Below are 23,944 nucleotides of genomic sequence, written 5' to 3'. Positions count from 1 at the left end.
CGAGACCATCTCCATAGTACGCGCGGTAAACAGGCAATCGCGAGTTTACCACGTAGACGAGTACTGGTTTATCGTGGTTGTAGTGTATGATCATCTTTATTATAAAAACACCGGTTTTTCAATTAGTGATTGTGATCACCAGTGATTGATCACCCCCTTCCCACCGCCGTGTGGAAAACCGGAATAAATTTTATCAAAATTTCCTGGGGTTTTTGCCCTCGATAAAAATCCGGTTTTTTTCCGGTTTTTTCTTGATTTTTGGTCATTTTTTGTTGCCTATAGTCGTTTTTTTTCGATTTTTCAGCAAAAACATCGATTTTCTCTAAATGATTTCCTGGGGTTTTTGCCCTCAAAAAATGGCCAAAAACAGTCAAAAAATGGCCAAAAACAGTCAAAAAATGCCCAAAAACAGTCAAAAAATGGCCAAAAACAGTCAAAAAACGGTTAAAAATTAACAAAAACGATAATTTTATAATTTTTTTAATCATCCACTAACTCGTCTATGAGCGTTCGATATGCATTAATGTCCATGATACCGCCTGCAAATAACCGCTTGCAAATATCAGCGGCCTCATTGATTATTTCCGGAGAGTTATTTCCGGCTCGTTTTCCTCCGATTAGTACCTCTAGCCGTGATATATCACTGAGAACACTGTTAGGACAGGTAACGCCGTAGGTATCTTTGCCAACAGAGTATCCTTTTCCTTTTTTTTGTTTTACCCTTTTTTCAACTTTCTTGTGGAATGCGTCGTAATCGGGACCACCACCACGTGGTATTTCGTCCCTGTGTATCCTCGCTAAATGCACCATTCTTGTCCAATCCTTTAACGACTTTATATTTTTCTCGTAACCGCCATTGATATGCTCCTTATCTCGTATGCTCTTAGCAAAATTGGAGACAGTAAAATCAATTAATTCTTCCTCCCCCTTGCTGAAGCCTCTAATTTGATCCCTTGTGCTCTTCTTAAGTACATTACGGGGTATACTCCTCTCTTTTTCTTCTTCTGGTATTTCTTCTTCCGGTATTTCTTCTTCCGGTATTTCTTCTTCTGGTTCTCTTGCGGTGGCGCCTAGTTCTTCCTCGTCGGTCATTGTAACATAAGGTTCTTGTGGTTCGGTTATAGCGAGTGGTGGTGGCCTCCGTGTTGTGGCAGCCGCTAGTGTTTCTAAAGACCTTTTTGTTTGTTCGGTCTGAGCCGCTATCTTTTCAAGCGCATCGAGGACGGGTACAGTTGCCGCCGTAACATCTTTGGTCGCTTTAGTTACCGGGGCAAAGAGTTGTTCGCTTCCAACAGTAAAATCGGTTTGTAGTTGCTGCCGCGTTTGAAGTTGCTCTCGGACCCTGTCTCGTAACGGTATGAACTTTTTAAGCGCCGCTAGCCGCTCTCTGGCTAGCCGAGTAGTAAGTGATTCGCCTACCATTATTGCAATTGCGAAGCAATTTCTAATTTCTCGCCGGAGTTTTCGTCTATAATCCTTCTAATGTTTTTGATCTTGCTAGAAATCTCCCGGCGTCGTTCATAAACACGTCCGAGTTTTTTTCGTATTATTTCAACGGCAGTAAATAGTCCAATGAATGCATTTGCGTCATTGTGGTACAAGTTTTCATTAATCGTATGTTGTAATCGTTTTACAAAAAAGTACTCGCGGGCCAGGGTAAAACACCCCCGTTTTGATTGCTCGTTAATAATTTCATAATCGGATAATATTTTTTCACTGTCGAGACCATCAGATAATTCAATTCCTTGATTTTTTAATTTTGAAATCTCGGCTAATATATTATTGATGTCTTCGATATTCATTATTCCTATAAAACATTTTGTTTTTAAATAAAAAAAAATGAAACCCCGTGTATCAATTCCGAAGGTGTTTAATAATTCGTTTTCTTCCGGAACAGACGTGACCTTGTTACGGTGACTTCGTATCTATATACGAAAATCGAATTCTGTGTCCGGTCTTTTTTGAGATCGCTGTTTGATATACTCGTTCTGCAACAAATCGTACTGCGGGCATACAAATATCAAAATATTTTCCTGCCGCATTCATGGAGTGAAATGTTTTTTCCTCGTGCGTTGTTGTATCAAACGATTTGACGCTCTTTGCTTTTTTTGCGTGCTTTCCTGTTTTACCTTTTTTGGTGTTTTCACTCTGAGAGATAGCTTGCAAATTACACAGTCTGTTATTTTGAGGGTATCCATCAATGTGATCAATAACGAGACTATCTTTGATTAATCCGTGAAAACATTCATAGATGATTCTGTGACAGAGATATTTTTTCCCCCCGGCACCAAACATTAAATACCCGTGATTATTTACGCTACCAACCGGCTTCTTCAGTTTGCAGTTTCTAACAATGCCGTCGCGAGATGCCTCGTAACTGACGAGCAAGGGGTGAGGTCTGAACTCTTGGTCCATTTATATAATAATACTACTTGTCTAATTTATCATTTGGTTTAATTATAAATCTTTCAACGTAGTCTTGGGGGGGTTTGATGACGAAGTCGGCGGTGGGGTCAATGACGGCGTTTTTAATTCGCTTGTCATAATAGCGTTTTAGTTCCCTGTATCGCTTTCCGCCACAATTGATACACAACTGCGATTTTCCTCTTACACCGACGTGGCAAACCAAGCACGGGAGGGGGCCAAGAGAACCATTACGAACGCTTTGTAAATGGTACCCGCAGAATTCACCTCTACATGATTTATTGCACGGGGTTGTCGACCCAATCATCAACCATTTGCAGTGATTCATTATACTATATTCTTTCATTTAAATACTTGTTTTAATTATATGGATGAGTTCGAGAGATTAGCAGCAATTAAGCCCCGGAAAAATATTAAGTTCAATCTCGATAGAGTCCTCAAGGACACACCAAAAGCGTTAATAAACGATAGAACCCTGCTGAGTAAAATACGCGATTGTATCGATGAATTCAAGCGTGATGGCGCATCTCATAGTTGGTCAACATTTCGAATTGATGGCGTTGTTGATGCTACCATGAACGACAACCGCGCAGCAACGATAATATCACAACTTGACGGTAAAAGGTATTTCTTCAGAGTAAAATTCATTGTCCGGGTGGAATCAGGTAATTGGATCATACGTGATAAATTTGAACCAGTTCTCAGCGACATGAAAACAGTCATTGTTAGCCGCGACTCCAAGCCGGGGCTGTTAACCGGAATTGACAGACCATACTATGAACGAGCGTATCCTGAAACAGCAGTTGTTTATGGAATATACCCGTTAAATAAGAAACCTGATATCGGAAAACTGAAACCAATGAAACAGTCAACGGGGATAAATTGTGTAGCAGAACGAGTAATAGAGCATTTTACAAATGCGTGTCGAGGAAACAAATTGACTGATTTACGACGTAGCAAAATCAACCAGTGTGAACTAACCTTTAAAGAGCGTGGAGCAACCATCAGCGACATAGCGAGATTAGAAACATCGCTGAGATTTCCAATAACCGTTACAACGATAACCGGTGAAGTATTATACGAATCAAAGTATAAATCAAATGGGGCCCCAATCAAAATTATTGATCATAACGAACACGCATGGACGCCCGCGATCACAATATTTCCACGGGATAGAACAGTAAAGTATATCCCCGAAGAATTTTTAGGAGAAGAATTCTCCCGGGATGGTTTTCTCGCGGAGAGGAAACTATTTGATGCTATTACCTACTTGTGTAAAAACGACCCTGTATCAGTGTGGTTACTTCGCAGCGCTGAAAACGATGCGGATACCTTTGATCAGTTTGTAAGACCAAACGGCGAATTATATCGCACTGAAGCATTTCACAACAGGATGAAAAAAACCGCCATGGAATTTGAAGAGCATGATGAACAACTGCTAACAAATTGTTTTACGATTCCATCGGTTGTAGCTCATGTTGCAGCAAGGAAAAATGCGTGGAGACCAACACGCAAGGAATTTCTACCGGATGTACAATCCAGTTGTTTGGAATACTATCACGGTGGACTATGGAACACTGAATACAACCGCGACGCTATGATCTCGGTTGATATGGTTGCCTGTTATCCAGCGAGTTTTCTCGGGTATGGATCCGCCGCTGAGTATTTCAAACGATTTGGACACCCCAGTCATGAAATGACTCGTGTTGCTATTAATGGACCACTTCCTGATTTTGATTTAACCGGATTCGCTCGCATAGTATCATTTGAATTCGCGGCAGGACTCCATCGCTGTTGCTATATTTGGATCGGTAGACACATGGCTGAAAAGAAGTGGTTGCCAATAGCGCTGCTACGGTTTATGATTGATTGTAGCATGCTTGTATCGTTGATTGTCAGTGACGCGATTATATCATACCGGGCGCAGACTGAAGTCTGGTTACCAGAACCGGAGCGTCTAGATAGCATAATTGACGAGTCCAGAAAACACATTGATGCCGACGAGGAATATATCATCGAATGGTCCAGGAGGATATTCAACCAACGAAACCGCGAGGCAAAAGATCTCGGTAGAAGAATAATTGGTAAGTTCACACAAGGTGGAAAAAACTGCGATTACAAACGATATTGCTCACGGCTGATTATAGATGACGCAGAATATGATTTCGTAATCAAGGACGCAGTGGCAAAAAATAGATACGTGAACTGCAAAACAGCTTTCTTGTCCAATGGAACAAAGTTGGGTACAGTTGTTACTTACAGCGATGGAGACAGCCCGGCATATCCACATTTGAGGGCGTCTATGCTGGGTTATGCCGCTATCAATTTATTCTCGATGATAAATCGATTTCCCGACACCGCGGTTAGAGTAGCCGTTGATTCGTTTTATATTGACGTAGCGTATAAGGAAAACGTAGCCGAGTTTACTAGTCCGGACGAGAGTTGGGGTACATGGAGAATTAAAAATGAAATACGACGCGATTATTCCCCGTCAGCAGATGTCACCGTTGAAAATAATTACTTACGCGGTGATAATTTATCAGAATGGTCTAATGCACCACCGTGTTCTGATCCAATTTGTAGATATAAAACAGTTTATTTAAGCGGCTGTGGCGGGTCAGGAAAGACGACTCAGGCAATTGAATTATTTCGAACGCGGGCAAGTATAATCGTGCTTACACCGACCCATAGACTAGCGCGAGAGATAAAACAACGAAATGTTGACGCCGTTACTTATCACAGCTTTTTTCGATACAGCGGCGGTGAGTGGACTCCTGATCGAATGGGTGAAAAATTTATTCCTGGGGTTATCATTTGGGATGAGATATGTACTGTTTCGTTAGATGTTTTACAAATGTTTCTTGATTGGTTGCTGCTCGCGAATACAGCGGTGATCATGTGTGGCGACCATGGTCAACCACCACCATTTGTCGGCGAGGGCCCACATGATTGGTTAAAGGGTTTTGTGGACTATTATGAAGAAACCGATACTGATTACCGAGCACTTGATGAACAACTGCGCGGGGTTAAAAAATTAATCAGATTACAGCCGGATAGAATTCAGTGTGAAATAATCCGCGAGGTGATTCCGGAAACGCCGTTAAATGAATTCTGGGAAACATGGAGACCAAACGATTTGATTGTAGCGAGTAGAAAGATAGTCAGAGACACACTTCAGCGGAAGTTGTTTACGTTGCATAAGGAAAAGTTTCCAACGCGCCCAGTGCCGTTATGTTATAGACCCGCGGATACACGGCGGCAAAACATTGAAGTTGAAATTCCAGGCCGGACAGAAAAACAAATTCTCGTGCTGAATGATATCGTGCTCGTTGATATCAGCGTCGTTGAGGACGCGCTACGTGCTGATAAATCCCCGTGGACGCTAGGATACGCAACAACAATACATTCCTCGCAGGGACTAACCATCACGGACACAATTGTTTGGATGGTTGATAATCGTAAGGTTGACCTGTCTTGAGTGCAATAGACGCAACGGCGCTAGTTAAGACCACGCGGGGGCAATTGAGTATCGTCAGGTATCACTTGTAGTTGCTCGCGAGTAAATCCGCGCTGAGGAGCAGTTGAATCCAGTCTATAGATCGGTGGTCTATCAGTTGATCGTGTTATCGTTGATATGTTATGCGTGGTAACACTCCAAATAGGATCAGTAGCTCTTTTTTTACCGCCTTCAAGCTCTCCTGGTTCATACAGATATCTAACAGTGACATCGCCGAAAATCGGCTTGGAAACGCTATCTATTTTTGATCTTCCGGGTATATACTCGTATTTAATCGCGTCGCTGGGCTTCATGTTGATTGCTCGGGTAATCTCGTTATTTAACGCTGCAATTACGCCTGGCAACCTTTTGACCCATTCACGAGATCGTTTTTCTTGGATGAATTCCTTCGCGTATTGATATCCAAATAACCGTTCAGCAAGAGTCCGATTGAATCGTTCAACAATTGCCTGATCACGATGTAGCGCAGTATGACCTCGTCGTACTGCGACGCTATGATGTTTCAGCGTTGATAAAACAGCGCCGCGAAATTCACTACCAGGATCAACTTGTAATAGATTTGGCCAGCGCAGAGGACCTCTTCGATAAATCCGCTCAAACGTAGCAGCTACTTCAGTTGCTGACTTTGTTTTTAACGGCTCCGCTTGTTTGTATCGACTCGCAACATCAACTACGGTTAGCGCGTATTTGTAACCGTTGTCATGCGGCAGAAATAGTATATCAGCCTGATGAACTTCATTAGGTACGCTGACATCAAAGCGCGAGAAGTTGATTTGTTTAGGCGGTGGTAGATAGATTTGCCATATAGCCTGTTTGGATAACCAATTAGCCGCAGTGGCCTTTGTTACCTTTGCAACGCTTGCGAGCTTACCAATTGCGGCCTTCCCCTTCCAGTATCCTCTCGGAGAATAATAGATGGATTCCATGTTGTTATTATAAACGCTAGCGTATTCAATTACCAGCGCGAGAAGCTCCGCTTCCAATCATTAATTTACCTTTCATAGCCGATTTTACCAACCATGAGGCCAATTTTTCTTTGACGGATTTATCAGGAATAGCATTTAGCGCGTGAATTAATTTTACGTCCGCGATATGACGCTGTTGCAGATCGCTACTTTTGTAGTAAGCAACATCATGAGCATGACACGCCTTATCGATAGCGTTTATTGGGTACTCACCGGGTTTGGGCTGATTTTGATCATCGAGTCTGATATCTAATCGTGTTCCGGGGCCACAGTAGCTATATCCTGGGAGGTGCTTTTCTCCTGGATACTTTGCCCACGGTGTTCCGGGGAGTTTTGATAACTTGGCTGCAATATCACCTCCTCGCTTTTTTTTAAAGCATCCCCGGGTTTAATAGAAATAAATCTAAATTTCTTTGTACCGCATTGTGCACACTTGCCAGTAAGCGCCGATCTGTTATTTTTTGTTGTAGCGGTTGTCATATCATTTGTGCCAGTACGTACTCTACACTTTACACAATATAGATCCATAATTTATGTATAGAGACATGAATATAATTGACTTTTCAGCGACTAAAACAAGAGAACCAGTTAAGCATGTTGCAGCGTTACCAAACTCGATCGGGATGATTATCATCGGACCATCTGGATCCGGCAAGACGCAATTACTACTTAATTTAATAATGAGATGGATGAAGTGGGATAAGTTGTATTTAATCGCCCCTAGCGTGGATGATCAACGATGCTACGAGGTGTTGAAAGATTTCAACGAGAATGCATCAGCGATCGCTAAAAAAAATGTCATCGAGTTTATTACAGATATCAATGATGCACCAGGTATCGATGATATTGATGGCGACGTTAACAATCTAGTCGTGTACGATGATGTTATGTTAGACAATCAAAAAAACCCAGCTAGGATATTTTCCAGAGGCAGGCATAAAAACACTGACGTGATATATGTCACTCAACGATACACTCAGATTCCAAAAGTAATCAGAGACAACTGTAATATTCTTGCTGTATTCAACGGCGTTGATACACACACGCTACGAAATATTTGGCAGACATGGTGCGGCGGTGACATGGACTTTAATGGTTTTCGAAACTTTTTTAGTCATGCTCAGTCGACCCCACATGGATTTGTAACGATAAATTTACATGATCCTCGGACACGATATCGTATCGGACTTGACCAAATATTCGGTTAGTTGTAAATAATTTTCATTGTAAATAACTTCTTAGCAGCAGAGGGGGCGATGACATCGACGCGGTCGTCGATGTGCTTACCGGACGCTGACGACGCTGGGATCGGCGCGCAGAAGGTATTAATTAAACCAAATGACGTCCGGACGATCCCCTCGACGACGACGTCGTTTTTTTTTTACCAGGCGCTGACGACACCGGATCCGCTGAGTGCAGAAAGTAATAATTAAGCAAAATAACGATTGGACAAAATGTCGGATTCGCCCCCTCTGCTGCTAAATGTGACCTAATCATGAATTGGTCGGCAAGGATTGGGCCGTGTAATATTAACTTACCCAAACCCACATTTCTTGGCCTTAATAGACAGTTTGCCAAGACCGTAATTGCAGATCATCAACAAAAATTATCATCATCATTTGCTATTGGATGTAACTAGTGATACCTGAAAAATATGGTATCTACTGAAATGTACTAAAACTTACGAGACAGCTGGAAACGGTCGGCTATATGATAGCATCATTAATTGTTTTAGCATAGCATTGCTCTTTGGCTGTTAATTGCATACATTATTTAAACAACTGTGCTAGTGGAATCTCAAATGTTTGTATCAAATTCATATTTGATGTCAGAATACTTCCTGTCAAAGCTAGGCAAATATATGTATTGTTCAGTGGTTTCATGAAATAATGCTATTCAAAAATATTTTTATTTTTTAAATTTCTGCTGATAATGTTTATGAGTTTATTTCATTTGGAGAGAAGTCAAGATGTGCAGGCATACTGAAGACATGTTTGAAAACAAAATTCGGTATTCTGGAACCTAAGGTTATAACGAATTGAATTCCTTGGAAATGGGAGAATTCGTTACGTTCATTTTTGTTCTATTACTTACCTATAGACATAGGTTCCATCCCATCCACGACCTATTAATTCATTCTTTTTGTAAATAATGTTCCTTTTCCTATCAATTGCCTCTGTCCCACCTGAAGAGAAAATTATTACAAATATAAATGAAGCTGATATGCCGCCTTGAAACATTTGCTATAGGGTGCATTTTTCACAGTTTCTTCATGGATAGAACACACATGTTTTACATAAGCGAGCTTGATGTTTAACTTGGTTATTAACTGTTCTTAAAAGGCTACACTTCTCTTTCTAACACAGACAATACGATAATACAAAAGTATAAGATTCAAGTATATGATTGGAAGACTAACCAGTACAAATTTATTACCATCACCTATGACCACCACATTGTCAAGAGGGATATGGTTATTGTTAAGGGTTAATCCTATCCAAATCAAGAATGGATTTCCAGACTATTTAATGCTCGTACAGTGTTGGCCTCATTTATAACCAGCTGCCTACATTCTGAATAAAAGCCTCATTTTTCAACATTCATTTCTATAGTGCCAGCTGTCCCTTAAATCCACTGATATTGTTTCTTACTCTTGACAATTATATATATATGTTAAATTAAATGTGTCCATATGAAAAAGATTCATAACTCTGCTTTGAGATTTCGAGGGAAATGAAGAAACCTAGAATCGTACAAAGACAATTATGTTTAAATTAAGTTTGAACTACATCAGCTTATATAGAAGATTTGGAGTAACATGCCTTTAGCTCCAGTTAGACTGTACTTACTTTTATATGTATTAATAAGTAACTATAATTTGTTAATCAGGTTAATTTGTTAATCTATATCTGATCTTGAGCTCATTACATTGTTTCCATAAAATATGTCAAGTATTCTTCACATAGATTAGCCACATTTTTATCTATGCATTCTGATCTGGTTATATACTATAATTAACATTTTGTATATTAGTAGATAGTGGTGTTCTGATTGATTTACTCTGAACGTCTACTCCTAGTTGCAGGACAGACTCTAAACTGCACCTATTTTATTAATTATTAAAATTGCTTTTTGTAGGTGAAGATAATACATTAGTGTCTCTTATTTGCAAATGTTTCATAGTAAAAATTCTAACAAATATCAAATAACAGCAACTATGATGAATTTGCTGAAATAAATATCTTTCCCTCTTGTCACTCTTACTCCCATGATAATGCTACAAGCAGCATGGAACATTCTCAATTGTTCAAATGCTGTGAGGGAACATTATTGATTAGCATGCAGGTTTTAGAGTGATAATTATGGTGTGTGTTCAGTGCCATTTAGTTTGTCAATCACTGCAAGATAGTTTGTAGTTGCATTAAAACAAATTTGGTCAATCTTGCTCGCATCTGTAAGTCAAAAGGACAATACCCATTAAAACAGGTTTTCTGTTCTCTGATTTGCATATTTTGAAATCAAGATCAAATTATTTACCACTTATGACATAAATTCATAAATATCTGCAAGGATGACAATACCAGGGGGTTAAATTATGTGTGTAATCAGCTTGGACAACTGGGTCTGTCCACTGGGATCATAGCTTGGAACTTTTTGAAATTTCCACATAAAGTGGCTGTGGTTACTCAATAGTCAAGGCGTTACACTAGTGATTAGAAGGGAGTTGATTCGATTCCCAGTCCCTGACCAACATTGATAGAATATTAAATTGTTTTAAAAGTCATTGTTTTGTGTTTGTATTTTGCTCTTTGTAGTTATATCTGAAGGATGAAGGCATATTTTTACTTCTCCAGAAATGCATACTCTCAGCTATTTGTTTGCAATGGCACTTGAATAGATGAAAATAATGTTTGGCAAGACAGAAACATCAAATGCTTAAGGTAATTCAGTATGATGATTCTACCAAAAGTCAATCTTTTTTAAACCAAACACATCCAAACTTGATTTGCTCTATTCAAAAATTACAATTTTGGTTAAGCATTTAGCAATAATTTTCAGCAAATAAATTTGTAAATTTGGAAGGTACATGATGTTTGCTCATTTAGAAGTAATCTGATGTTATTAAAGTACAATGTGATTCTTGAACATAGAGAAATTATAAAACTTAAATGTATTGGTATTCAAAGACTATAACAGCTTGGATTAGTGGTGATCAACAAGCCTTCGGTTTGTTCCATTATTGGTAGAGTCCTAGAACAAATTTTCTTAATGAAAATTATTGTCGCTGATAAGATATATACAGCATCATATCTGGTTAGCGTGCGATATGCCTTCTTCAAGGTATTTGGAGGCTAGTTCAAAGAGAGATAATTTGTATATCATGAATGTTTTGCCTACGATTTTGTCTTTTGTTGTGTTAAGGAAAGATTTATTTCTTCAGCAGTTGTTTTCTGAAACCTCTATGTCAGTTTATCTACCACATGTGGCGTCTTAAACGTGTTGCTCATCATCATTATGACCCTTTCATGAATGGCCATAATACCCTAATATATTATACACATATTTGTTAACGTATTTTTGAATTTTTGTATTCCTGACTACGAATCTAAATAGTTGTTTTTATGTGTTTGCTTAGATATTAATATACCTATTTTGTCTGTGTTAGTTTTGTAATAAAGATCTCTTCTTTCACCTTCTAAAGTGAGAGATGTGACAGTGTTTAATGATTTTATGGCCCATTTACATGTCACCTACTGTTGAGGGTTGAATTTTCCTAACACATTTTGGTTATTTCTGTAAATCACACACCATCCCTTAATGAGAATGACATATCAATCTGAGACTGCTAAAAGTAAAAAACCTCTTAATTCTGCAGGTATCGCTGTCGCCGATGGCGTTGCAGTGCTGTTAATGGCCACATTGATATTGGTCACCGGTGGGTCTGTTGCTGTGCTAGTGGTAGGCGTGTCTTTGGTGGCACTGAATGTGGGCATGTTAGAGGTAATGGTTGTTTTCGGCACACCACTTGTTGTGCTAGTGGCTTCGGGTGTACTGTTATTTATTTCTTCCGTGGTCATAGTGGTTGGATTTATTGTGAAGCTGGGTTTTATTTCATCTGTGTAAATTAATAGAAAGAAACAATTGTCATGAACGATTATTGTAAGTTTTAAATCTTAGAGATTTCATAAAATGTAAGTTTTAGCCTGCTGTGTTTTTGTAGGGGAAGGATTTACCATTACGGTAGGAGTGTTACTACTGTAATCGAGCATATTTGTGGGCCAGGTGTTGAGACGAAACTATAGGGCACAATGAGAAAATGCATTCATTCTGGTGCGCTAAAAGTCGAAGGTGAAATTAGTAGAAAGTATTGTTTGGCGACAAAATTGCAGATCTCATAACAACCTTCAATGAAGAATGACTAATGTAGATGTCTGAAACAATGGGGCCTCTGAAGAATGATTCTTATCCAGAAAAGCAACCGTTCGAAGGACTGTACTGTGGTCTAAGTCCAAATAGTATCCAGAATAAATTGCTGCAGACGTTTATCAGCCCATAACAAATTGCTGCAGACGTGTAACAGCCCATCTGACAAAGCAGTGTACAAGGACCTGGCATGCCTCTAAGTCTTGTGACTTGCTCTAGGAGGTACTAAAGCATGGCCGTTGACACGTTGACAAAGATTCCTCCTTCAGAAGACTAGAGAAAGCTGCCAAAAAATATCTGAACGTATGATATTGATTATGAGCCTCTGATGACCCAGTCTAACTCACCATTATGCTGCACCAGTGTACAGGCGATGGGAGGTGAAAGGGCCAAGAAAGAGAGTGAAGAAAACTAAAACTGAATTCTAGCATGCAACCCATATATCCATTTTAAATGAGGCAACGATCATATATTTTCATCTGATTATGTATGTGAAACATTTAGGAAAAGATGCAGTGGGGATTGAGACAGGATGGGTGATGCAAAATATATATATATATAGAGAGAGGGATGATTAATAGTATACTGCGTACTCATTCCATGAACATGTAAACCTGAAATTTCCTGGATAATGTTTGTTTCAGTAAGCTCATGGGTGGAAATTCTAGATGAATCTTCGTGTCTCTGAAAAAGTAAAATAATACATTCCATTATTCAACATTGACATGTTCGATGCGGTCGAGGGATGGGAGAGGCCCGTTATGGGAAAAAAAGCATCATTGCATACAGTTTAGATGGAATAAACAGTGGTTAGTGTATAACGTTAATTATTTGATAAAACTCGTCTAAGTTATTGGAGAAATCTGCATATCTGCATCCTGGGATATATTCTTATATTTGGATGTTGTAATGAATTTTCTAATGGCAACAAAAATTATAAATGTTCGAAGTTGATCATACATGTATTTATCAAATACAGTAGCTGATATGCATTTCAGAGCCTAAACAGTAGAGCCATCCGATGGAAAATCTAAAGAATCTTAGAATAATAAATGAAAAACAACATATGATGAAACACATGATTATATCACGAACATAACAGTAAAGGTCATTACTGATATAGAATATCTTTATTTATAACATAAGACTAAGCATTATATCAGAAATATACGTGTCCTCGTAAATGTATTTACCCCTTTCTTCCTTGGGAATTTATTCTTGTCCCGGCCTTTTCCTGTTGATACTGGTTGCATGTTTGACGAGTCCAAAGCTGGATCACATTTTTCAATTGCTGACATATGACGCTTAATTTGATTATCGCATGACGTACTGGAAAACACAAAATAAATTATTTGTTAACAACATGCACATACCCGGTATCGATATTAATTATCAGACCATTTACTGCAACCATCTATTTCTACAGGGACAATCAATGCAAATAGATGCAATGCTAAAGGTGTTAATTTGACTGTAATAGAAAGTAAAGTAGTGATGTTACAATATGCTTTTTATGGATCACAAAAATATATTCAAAAATGTTCTTGTCTAAATTCTTTATAAACCCAGTTAATGTCTGTTAAAAAATATAAGATATTTGCACATTATATTTCTATAAAATAAATAATTTGAATAACACTTTGCAAATATTACACACCTGAGACAACCTCACCTGACCTATCCCATTAAATGGGAACCGAATTAATTATCCAACCATCCAAATGACCTGCCTATTCAGTGTGAAACAGCTCCAAACTTTTAAACTGGTATTATTATTATTATTATTATTATTATTACTATTATTATTATTATTATTATTATTATTATTATTATTATTATTTCTACTGCTACTATTACAAGTAGTAGCATCTGTATTAAAGATAATTACCACCTACATAAACATCTATTTATAGAGCTTACGCAATCTACACTCTTAATATCTTGAAATAGAATCTATACCCGGAAACTTAATGACAATCAATGCTATCTACTGTCATGAATAATGAAACAAGAATATAGAAATACTTAAAAAATGAACTGTTTTAGAGCACTATAATTCAAACAAATCATCAGGTTAAGTACATTAATCAATTCCCTCAGTACGTGTACCTCTTAAAAGACCATTTCTACAATTAGGAATGAAACATTCACCACAATAGTCAACTCAAATGCAATGACGAGAGTGGAATACATGGTTTTGAATGAATCATTCTGGTATTTCGAAATTCTCAATTCAGCAATGAAGTCAATTTGTCCAGTTCTATCCAATCAGGAATAGGTGTCTGACCTTTTGCAATTACAAGTGTCCATACGAAATCATGTGACCTTTCTTTGAAAATTAACATTGGATCCCTCTGAATGAAATTCACGTACATACTACATTGACTCATCTGTAAAGTACAAGTTACAATGTTGGAATAGTGGCATTAACATGATATAACCTAAATGAAACTTACGGACACTATTAGTGTGAAAATTATATATATATATATATATATATATATATATATATATATATATATATATATATATATATATATATATATATATATATATATATATATATATATATACAGAGAGAGAGAGAGAGAGAGAGAGATAGATAGATAGATAGATAGATAGATAGATATGCTGTATATATGATATACGTCGAGGAAATTAGGCTTCCATGTATTTACAGTTGATCTAAGTCATTATTTTTTTTAAAGTAACATTATTACCTACCATAACATTCTCTCTCTATATCTGTCTCTCTCGCTTTCTCTGTCTCTCTTCTTTCGGTCGGTTTGACTAAGCATTTACTATCATTCTCTTTGGATAGTTTGATTTTTAATTATTAATAATCGATTTTTAGAACCTTATAATAGGTTTAAGAAACTAAAGCATCAACAACAACAAAGCTTTAGGTGCATTCCATTATATTTGTCGTGTAACCAAGACCATTACCTTAAAGTGTGAACCGGCTATTGCAACTTTGTATCATTGATTAATATAAACCCTATGGATAGATCACAATGGAAGTGTGCACATACCGTTGCAATGAACCATATTATTGTAGGTTGCTTGGTGCAAGTTCAGTTTCAATGTTTTCATCCAGCCCTAATTCTTTTATTCTCTCATTCGAGACTTTTTATGTACTTTGTCTTTTTTCTTATACATCAGAAGGGAAGGTGAACCGGGAAAAAGAAAGGATTGCGATGAAATTGTGTACCATGTTAAATTCATATAGAAAACAGGGATTATTATTACATCAAATGTCCTCTTTATTTTAATACATCAATAATGATTAACGAGTGCAAATGCATCATTGATTTATAGTAATAAAACTGATAGCACACAAATCCAACAATGTTTACATGTGCGACATGGACGGATCAGAATTTGATGTACCAATAATATGTCTTTATATCAACGATTCTAAATATAGGCCAATTATTAAATTATTATAAACAAATTCAAATGAACAGGGGTAAAACTGTATCTCTGCATTTATTCGGCTTCTTCATCTGTATCTTATGGTCAATCTAAATATATACCTTCTCCACATTTAGAAAGATGCAGTAGGACCTTTTTCAGTTTGCACAAGTAGCCGTAAGATCTTAAGGTTGTGTTTTATGTTTAAGATGTTGCTCTAACTACTGACAAACAATGTATCTATTAATATCGTTAATGTCTTCTTGAAATCATTTCCTGCAGACAGCAGTTTTAATGATAGTTTCAATTAACGACAAAGACTAAATCGGGTAGGACATGTTGACTTCTGAACTGGCCGTTGCAAAAATACATTCGACCTCCACAACCGAAATTGATTGGTTGTTTTTTCTATTTTTGTCTTCTAATACAGTGCAAATAACCAACAACGTATCATTTCAATAACTCTGTCCAAAGGCCACGAAATGAGATGAACAGCTAAAGCGTATTGTAAAGAGAGCAATTATCAATTTTTAAATGAGGCACACAGACTCATTATCATTATACCGCAGTGGTTAATTACTAGATCATATAGACTCAGATTCATTTACGTACTTACATTTATTCAAACATGCATCATGGTTACAAACCCAAATGTAACCAAATCTTTAGACGACTGTAAATCCTTATATCGGTTAAAAAATTTTATACTCTCTGCATCTAAAGAAAATTGTTAAATAGGGCTTTTCTGAAATAAGGATCAAATATATCTACCAAGAATAAGATGAACACATGCATACAAATTGTTGTAGACGATAGTTAGCGTTGTGAAATTTTCCTAATTCAGATGCCCTTAATGTAAACCGGAAATATGCTCATTGTGGGAAATCATACAACATACTGTCCGAATTCTCTACTCAAATGTTATTAAATAGAGAGAGCTTGATCTTTTCATACAACGTCCACAATGTTAGAAAGAGATGTTCATAATGGTATCTCCTATAAAGGTAAAAGGGGCATTCCTACTTAAATCTCTATAGGATCTTTTTACATATGAAGCAAATTATTTGATGTTATCCTTCCACCAGCGAAACAAGAAATAGCAGAGGTCAAAATGGATATCCTCTCTGAGTTCATCAATTAAGTTAAATTATTATTCCTTGTATTTATCATTTGCATATGCAATAAAAGAAGCTCATTTTAAAAATGCACAAATTATATTTAGAGCATTATTAGCTAACGTTATTATTGAAAAGGGTCTTTATATTTTTATACATTACACATCAAATAATGTCAGAAATTACCCAATGTTGCTGAAGTGATAAAGTGTTCAATTTCATTTTAAAGACAAGTAAAATCAATTAAAATTTGGACATAACATAATATGTACGTTTAATTGTATGTGAATTGTATTGAATTATGCTAATTTGTATCACATGTTTGCGTCATGAAGTTACGTTTGCAGATTAATGCTAAATAAAGTGTCCATTACGTTATGCTGATAGTAAATTAATCCACATCTAACTCTTGCAACCGAGTGTGCACAACGTCAAATACAAATGCATTATTTTTATCTCATGAGTTCATATGAGTGGGAATGACAGAGCGAGCTGTAGGTATGTGCTTACCATTGTTTCGCTTCAGGCAAAATAAACTATATAGTACTGGTGAATTGATAAGAAAGATTCGTATACAACTGCTTTGTTAACACAAACAAGAAACAATAAATTTGTGTGCAAAACACATATAGCCCAATATCAAACACTGCATAAAGTAAAAGAACAAAGTCACATCAGAACTGTAGAAACAAAATTGGAAAATTGCTATAATGACTTAAACATCATCCTACAATTAGGAATAATTAATTAATTTATTTCTCATGACAGGATGTTTTTTAATTACAGGAGAACGAAATGGTGTTAAAACAACATAACAGCACAATTTTAAGGTAACAGCAGTGCTCATAAAAACCAACACTTAATAATGAACAAATATAAACAACCCGGAGAACAACGTTTTAACTTATTAAATTAAAGCGACTACACTTGTTTCCTATGATACTGTAGCGATTTATTTAATCTGATAGACATACGTTCATATTTTGTGAACTAAACTGTTTGACTATAGTGGTCTCCTTGTTCATTTATCTTTATGCAGGTACGTAACTGTACAGTGGGTGAGCATAGTTGAGTTTCTTACATACAATATGAAATACATCACTTGACACAAGTGGAAAGGAAACACACATACAAAAGAATAACAAATAAGGACATTGGGGGTTTGACTCATTACAGCAGAGATTGGTTACCAACCATGTAACAAAATGAAAGAAAAGACTTTATTTGGAGATTTTTATGCTTGGATGGGTAGAGGTATATTTAATCAAATTAATTGGTCCCTATTTTCGATGGTTGGTTTGATCTCGACCTCGGTCAAAATATAGCCGATAAAGACAATTGGCCTGTGAGAGGATGTTCTTGGATCAATTCATGGATGAGGTGCCTTAACGAATGTGGTATCCCTTTAAAAGTAATCCTTAACAAAGGTGGTGTCATGACATATTCGTCTTCGCTTTCATGTATTCTTCTTGTCCCGTGACCCTGACCCACCGATCTTCGGCCCAAAATAAGCATATCTGACATGAATGCGTGGAAAATGCTGTTACTTTTTACACACAAACCAGGTACATTTATAAGTCATGCCTAAGCTGAAAAACTGTGATGGGTGTTCTATGTTTGAAAGCAAAAATGAATAATTACTTACTAGGAAAATGAAAGAAACATGCACTAATATGATTGCTAGAGCTTCCAGCGAGGGAAATATGCGATGCATTTTGAAACAGGAAAATATTCCAATAGTATTAATTGTCCATTTTTTCTGCAATTGGATCTCCTCAAGGAAAAAGAAAACCATATGTTCATAAAGTGTAGCAATAACAAGACTTTTAAAATGCCACTTTCGGAAGCCAAATCATAAAAAGTTTCCTTCCGGACAAACAATACATCAACACGGTCTTTCGGTGAACACCCAAAGGTAACGTGAAGATGCTTTGAGAAGGAGAGATACATATATTCTAAAAATGACTGTTGTAGGAGCCATTTTGGATGTTTGGATGTTTGAAGGCACTATATTCATTTTGCAACTGATTTAATTTTGATTGATGTGTAACTAAAGTATGGATGTAGTTTAGGTATAACAAGCTGCACAGTTTAACAGCACTGAAAACCTATGTTCCCAACCGTATGATGATCATATACGAGTAATAACGATGAATGAGAATAATAATGCATTTGACAAAAATTAATTTACACAGTTTATTTAAGTTTTCTCCTTTAATTTTAAAACTAATGAAATATTAATATGAGCCTATGCTTGATGCGTAATTTGGTATCAGATGTCTTAGCATGAAATCAGTTCTTTTGTCCTAAACACCACTGAGTACTATTTGAAACCCATAAACAAGTTCTTTCGGTTAAGCTGCTTTATATATAGATAATTTGTCAGCTTGGATTAATTCAGAAGAGCCATTCTTCACACTTGAAGGAGACCGTGTGGAAGATAATCCTTCACCAGCTGATATACAGTTAATGTTTATTCAACAACTAATAAAATATGTATTGGTGTGATTGTGAGGTTTAGTTGTTATATATGTATGACAATAATTTGAGTAGAATAATGTGTAAATTAATAGACGATTAAATACTGCAAATAATTATGATCAGCAACTCAGTATTCGCACAGGGTCCCCGAGTGGCCGAGTGGTCTAAAGCTCTAAAGCGCTCTCTCTGTATGCGTGTGTTCGATTCTCAGATTCAGCGAATGTGGGTATGGGAAAAAGCTTGCCAGTAGCTTCTCGTGGGTCATTAGTTCTTTCCGGGGTTTTCCCGGGTTCTTCCTCCACCATTAATACTGTCCGTCATGTATAGCATATCGTGTGCTGAAAAATGGCGTTAAAACAACAACAACAGCAATATTCGCACCATAAAGAAAGGATTAATGTCTGTATATGTAAATATATAGCTATAATTTTATAACTTCAAAATGGTAGCCATCATGTATTAAATGCTAACAGCTGGAACGTTGGTATATTAAGGGCGGAAACTTTGTCAAACAAATTCTAACAAATATGCTCCCTAACTTCAAATAGGCTGACAGCTCTGAAATTAGAATAAGCATGTTACTTTGCAAACAGATAATACAGACAACAACAATGAAAAGAAGCATATTTGACAATGATTATGGAATTTATTTACAACCTCTTTTAAGTGCCTCAAAGTTCTTCAATTACGATTTTATTAAAGTATAGGGATCCCCTCTCAACTGTCCACTAAATCGTATAAATTACATTTTGCTTAGAAACATCGTCATCATCGGCATGCATGGATAATACACTTTAGACAGAATATATTTAAAGATGAGCATAGACATAACCATATCAGATAATTCCATGATCAACTCCGAGGTATCTAAAATAATATAGTTTAATAATTATTGATATTTTTTATATCAACACTACTTGCTTGAACGTGAAATAATGATATGCTGACATATTGCACAACACAGGGTAACACTAGTTCCTTTCTAATCTAGCAAAGAAATACATCCAGGATCCTTTATAATGCATTACCCATCATTTATATAATTGGATTAACTACGTTTAGAGCAGTCATGAATGATTACCAACGATTCAGCCGCAATGTAGTAGATGTAATAAAAATAGCTGTCATAAATGAATATTATTTTTTTCTTCCTAGCCAATTTATTGGTAACTGAAAGCAAATATTTACCGCAGTATTATTATTCATGGCCAAATCTAGAATAATTTAACAATTATATATGGCAAATCGAAAAGAATCTTAAACGTATTTTCAAATTTTGAAAACCTTTACGCTAAATAGAAAACATCGTAAGTAAACTTATAATATTTTATGGAATTAATGGATACGTTGTTTGGTAAGAATACTATAATAATTTATAATTTGGTCATTCCATTTTCTGTAAGTTCGATGAGATATAATGTTGCTACATAATAATTTTACTATTTTCAATCACCGTTAAATATATTTTCTGGTCTTCTATGCGATGATGTTTTCCCATCCTCCGATCCGTACTTTTAAAATGTTGCAGTTAACCGCTAATATAGTTTCTGTTCCGTTCGGTTAATACCCATTCATACATTCCAATCTACCTGCAGCCGAGTGTGCACAACATTTAGTTAAACTACAAGACATAGAATGAATTCACATGAGCGAAAGGGAAAGAGAATGAGCTGCCCGTCTGTCCTCAAAACTGTCTTCCTGGGGCAAAACATCAATACAATAATATAATTTTGAAGAGGAAAATTCATATGAATCTGCTATTTAGAAAATAACAATTGCGCAGAGAAAATAGATAATTTCTTACACAATACGTATCTTCCCGTACAGACAATGCATAAAACCTCAAGATAAAGAAAATTCAAGAGACGTTTGCATGACAGATTATATATGTTAGGAAAATTATGTTTCATGGAGAATTGATTAATTTATGTATAAAGATGCAAATTTTAAAGAAGTAACTATATCATCGAGTGCTAATACAATATAGTAGTGACATTTTCATGTAGACATAGTGCACATTAAAATCCATATATCACCAATAAGAAATAAATTGGTGACTAGAATCATTAACTGAAAGAAAATAAACCGTTTGTTATACGAGTGTGCATTTATCTAATTCAACGAATGTCTGTCTGTTCATATTATGTGAACTGTACTACCCATCTATCGGTTTGTATCATTATGTATGTATGTATACATCTATCTATCTACATATGCATCTCTGTATGTATGAATGTATCTATGTATTTCCAGTAAACATACATAAATATTGAATTATAATTCTAACATGGTTGTTTCTTGACATCTCCTTTAATGTAATCCAAATTTTGAGCAAACCAAACCAATCAATAAGGGGGAAGTGATATCTTAATTCCAGGAATACTATTCCACTAACATTGTGGAAATCTTTGAGCTACATCTCAAACTATCCATTCATATATTAAACATCTAACTTTACAACAATGATGAAAGTCAAACAGAGAAAGAAAGTATTATGGAGAAATGTATAATCTGAAACTACAAGCAACTATAATTTCTACGCACATTCGTGCAATATGTTTGCCATGTCGCAATTCTATACAAATTTATGTTAGGAAGTGTGCGCGATTTTTATGTGCAAGTCACAAAGAACACAATTATGGACATAGTAAAGAATATTTTCTTCAATTGTTAAAATTAAACACTTTTTCATTCAAAACTTTTTTATATTGCACGCATAACCAATGTTTATACAAGCATTCTTTAAAGTATACATTTATACGGATTTCTGATTTACCACTATATGTATAAAATCCGAACTACCAGTGTCGACGTCAGCTTTGGAAAGAATAATCCTTATATCTCGTTTATGATACACTAGTGATGTATAAATGTGTTTTGCCATTATTCCTGTATATATTTTGTAAATTGTTTTTACAAATTACATACATCAACTGACCATTGCAAAGACACTGTCCCTTGACCTGAAGTCTGCAAACCAAGTTTTAGGCATTACTGTAAGGAAACTAACTCTCCGGAGTTTAAGTCTGCCTGTAAATCCATGATGCAGTCGAGTGTACACAACACAGTGTGTACTTGTGTTGATAATCGGGAGGTTAATATAATAGTACAAAACAAAGCAACAATATTTTTCTCGTCTCATTTATTTCAAGGAAATCCGTAGGAAGTAAATTACTGGTCACTAATTAATTAATGTTTTCTTTCAACATGGTAAAATGTGCACCTGGATTCAGTGTATTTTACTCACATTGCATTCCTTCTCATAATTTATTTTGGATAATTTCATAGCTTTATGGTCAATACCTTTTCTTCCAATACACTAAAATGAATTATGGACCGGCGGATAGATTTAACGATGTATATCTTTCAAGTAGTATATATGCATCTACTGTCATGCTTAACCCTCTCATATATACATAGTGCTTTTTGAAAGCATGCGTTTTGAAAACAGAATAATCAACAATTAAGGTTCTAAATCAAAACGAATATTGTTTAAGTCATCACATTATTTCCTCGACTTCCATACTTGGTTTCTTACATAAACCAAACATTCAGTCCAAAACAATGCTAGAGAGGGAGATATGTGTACAGACAGACAGACAGACAGAGAAATAGGGAAAGACAGAAAGATAAAGATATTGACGACGGAAAACCTAATGGTACAATTCTCAAAAAAGACAACTGCAAAACCACCCTCATTTCCACTATATTTTCTGGAAAATCTAAAGTCACTAATCCCAGATATAAGATGGAACATTATTTGATATGTGTCAAAGCATGCACGTGATATACTCACATATTTCTTTCACAAAGGGACTCTGAGCTGAGTTACAAATAAAACAAATGCATTTTCGCAATGATATACAACAGATGCATATTAATATCCAATATGTTTGAGACGATTGTGTTCACAGTTGTCACCATTATTTAATACATTATAATTTAATCATAACTCGAAAGAAAATTGTCACTATTTTGTGTAAAAAGTTCATTTAAAAATATTTTCAGTTAACTTTATGTCAAGTTTGTGAACAACATAAGTATCACAACACAAACTGTATCTGACATGAAGTTTATAGCGGGAATGGTGTTCTATTTATAGAAAATATCAAAATCATCTCAAGCCCTTGAGCAAGAGTGACCTGTCCTTTATGTGCTTTATACTTTTTTTAGGGCCTAAGTCTGTTAGCTCAGAGTAGGTCACTTTTGTGGTATATTTATTCTCTGCAGGAAACTCACGTCGTTAATACTATAAAATCAGTATTTTGTGTTAACCTGGGAAACAAGTGACCTAAAATGTCCATTTGTACAAAAAAGTCAACACATACCATATTTCTAGATCGAATTGTCCATCTGCTCCATATCTGTAGTAACATTTAGATTTATTTGGCCAGCGGACCTGGAATGAAATAGTTTTACTTGTCATCGAACTTAATATATAAGAAAGGACATAGTAACTACCTACGGTTTGAAAAATGTATGTCTTAAAATTTTCATTCTTCATCCATGCTGGAAGAGTATCAAACCAAAGATTTAAATGATTCTGATTAATGACACCAGTATTAATGCATTTTGATTGGCTTTACATTCCTTACAGATTGATT

At 36.0% G+C, this 23,944-nt stretch overlaps 2 protein-coding genes across 3 annotated transcripts in view; both read right to left on the bottom strand.

Annotated features, from left to right (window-relative positions):
* The window catches only part of LOC149791319 (serine/threonine-protein kinase/endoribonuclease IRE1-like), a 107,150-nt gene extending 93,496 nt beyond the window's left edge, over positions 1–13,654 (bottom strand). The window contains exons 1-4 of one of the 2 annotated variants that reach the window (XM_089969845.1): positions 13,524–13,654; positions 12,924–13,014; positions 11,768–12,022; positions 9,001–9,091 (exon numbers count right to left, since the gene is read on the bottom strand). In XM_089969845.1, coding sequence (XP_089825971.1) covers positions 9,001–9,091; positions 11,768–12,022; positions 12,924–13,014; positions 13,524–13,628 — 542 coding nt within the window. In that variant the 5' untranslated portion in view covers positions 13,629–13,654. The remainder of the gene's footprint in view (positions 1–9,000; positions 9,092–11,767; positions 12,023–12,923; positions 13,015–13,523) is intronic. The other variant, XM_089969846.1, reaches the window with a different exon arrangement.
* Positions 13,655–13,731: 77 nt separating this feature from the next.
* The window catches only part of LOC149791318 (uncharacterized), a 37,831-nt gene continuing 27,618 nt past the window's right edge, over positions 13,732–23,944 (bottom strand). Inside the window, exons 7-8 of the mRNA XM_089971334.1 lie at positions 23,669–23,739; positions 13,732–13,801 (exon numbers count right to left, since the gene is read on the bottom strand). Coding sequence (XP_089827460.1) covers positions 13,732–13,801; positions 23,669–23,739 — 141 coding nt within the window. The remainder of the gene's footprint in view (positions 13,802–23,668; positions 23,740–23,944) is intronic.

The sequence above is a fragment of the Sinohyriopsis cumingii genome, chromosome 9 (genome assembly GCF_028554795.1).
Source record: "Sinohyriopsis cumingii isolate HCF-2022 chromosome 9, ASM2855479v2, whole genome shotgun sequence".
In the NCBI taxonomy this organism is placed as follows: Eukaryota; Metazoa; Mollusca; class Bivalvia; order Unionida; family Unionidae; genus Sinohyriopsis; species Sinohyriopsis cumingii.
The sequence above is the reverse complement of the archived record's forward strand: the minus strand, read 5'-3'. Positions and strand labels throughout refer to the sequence as shown.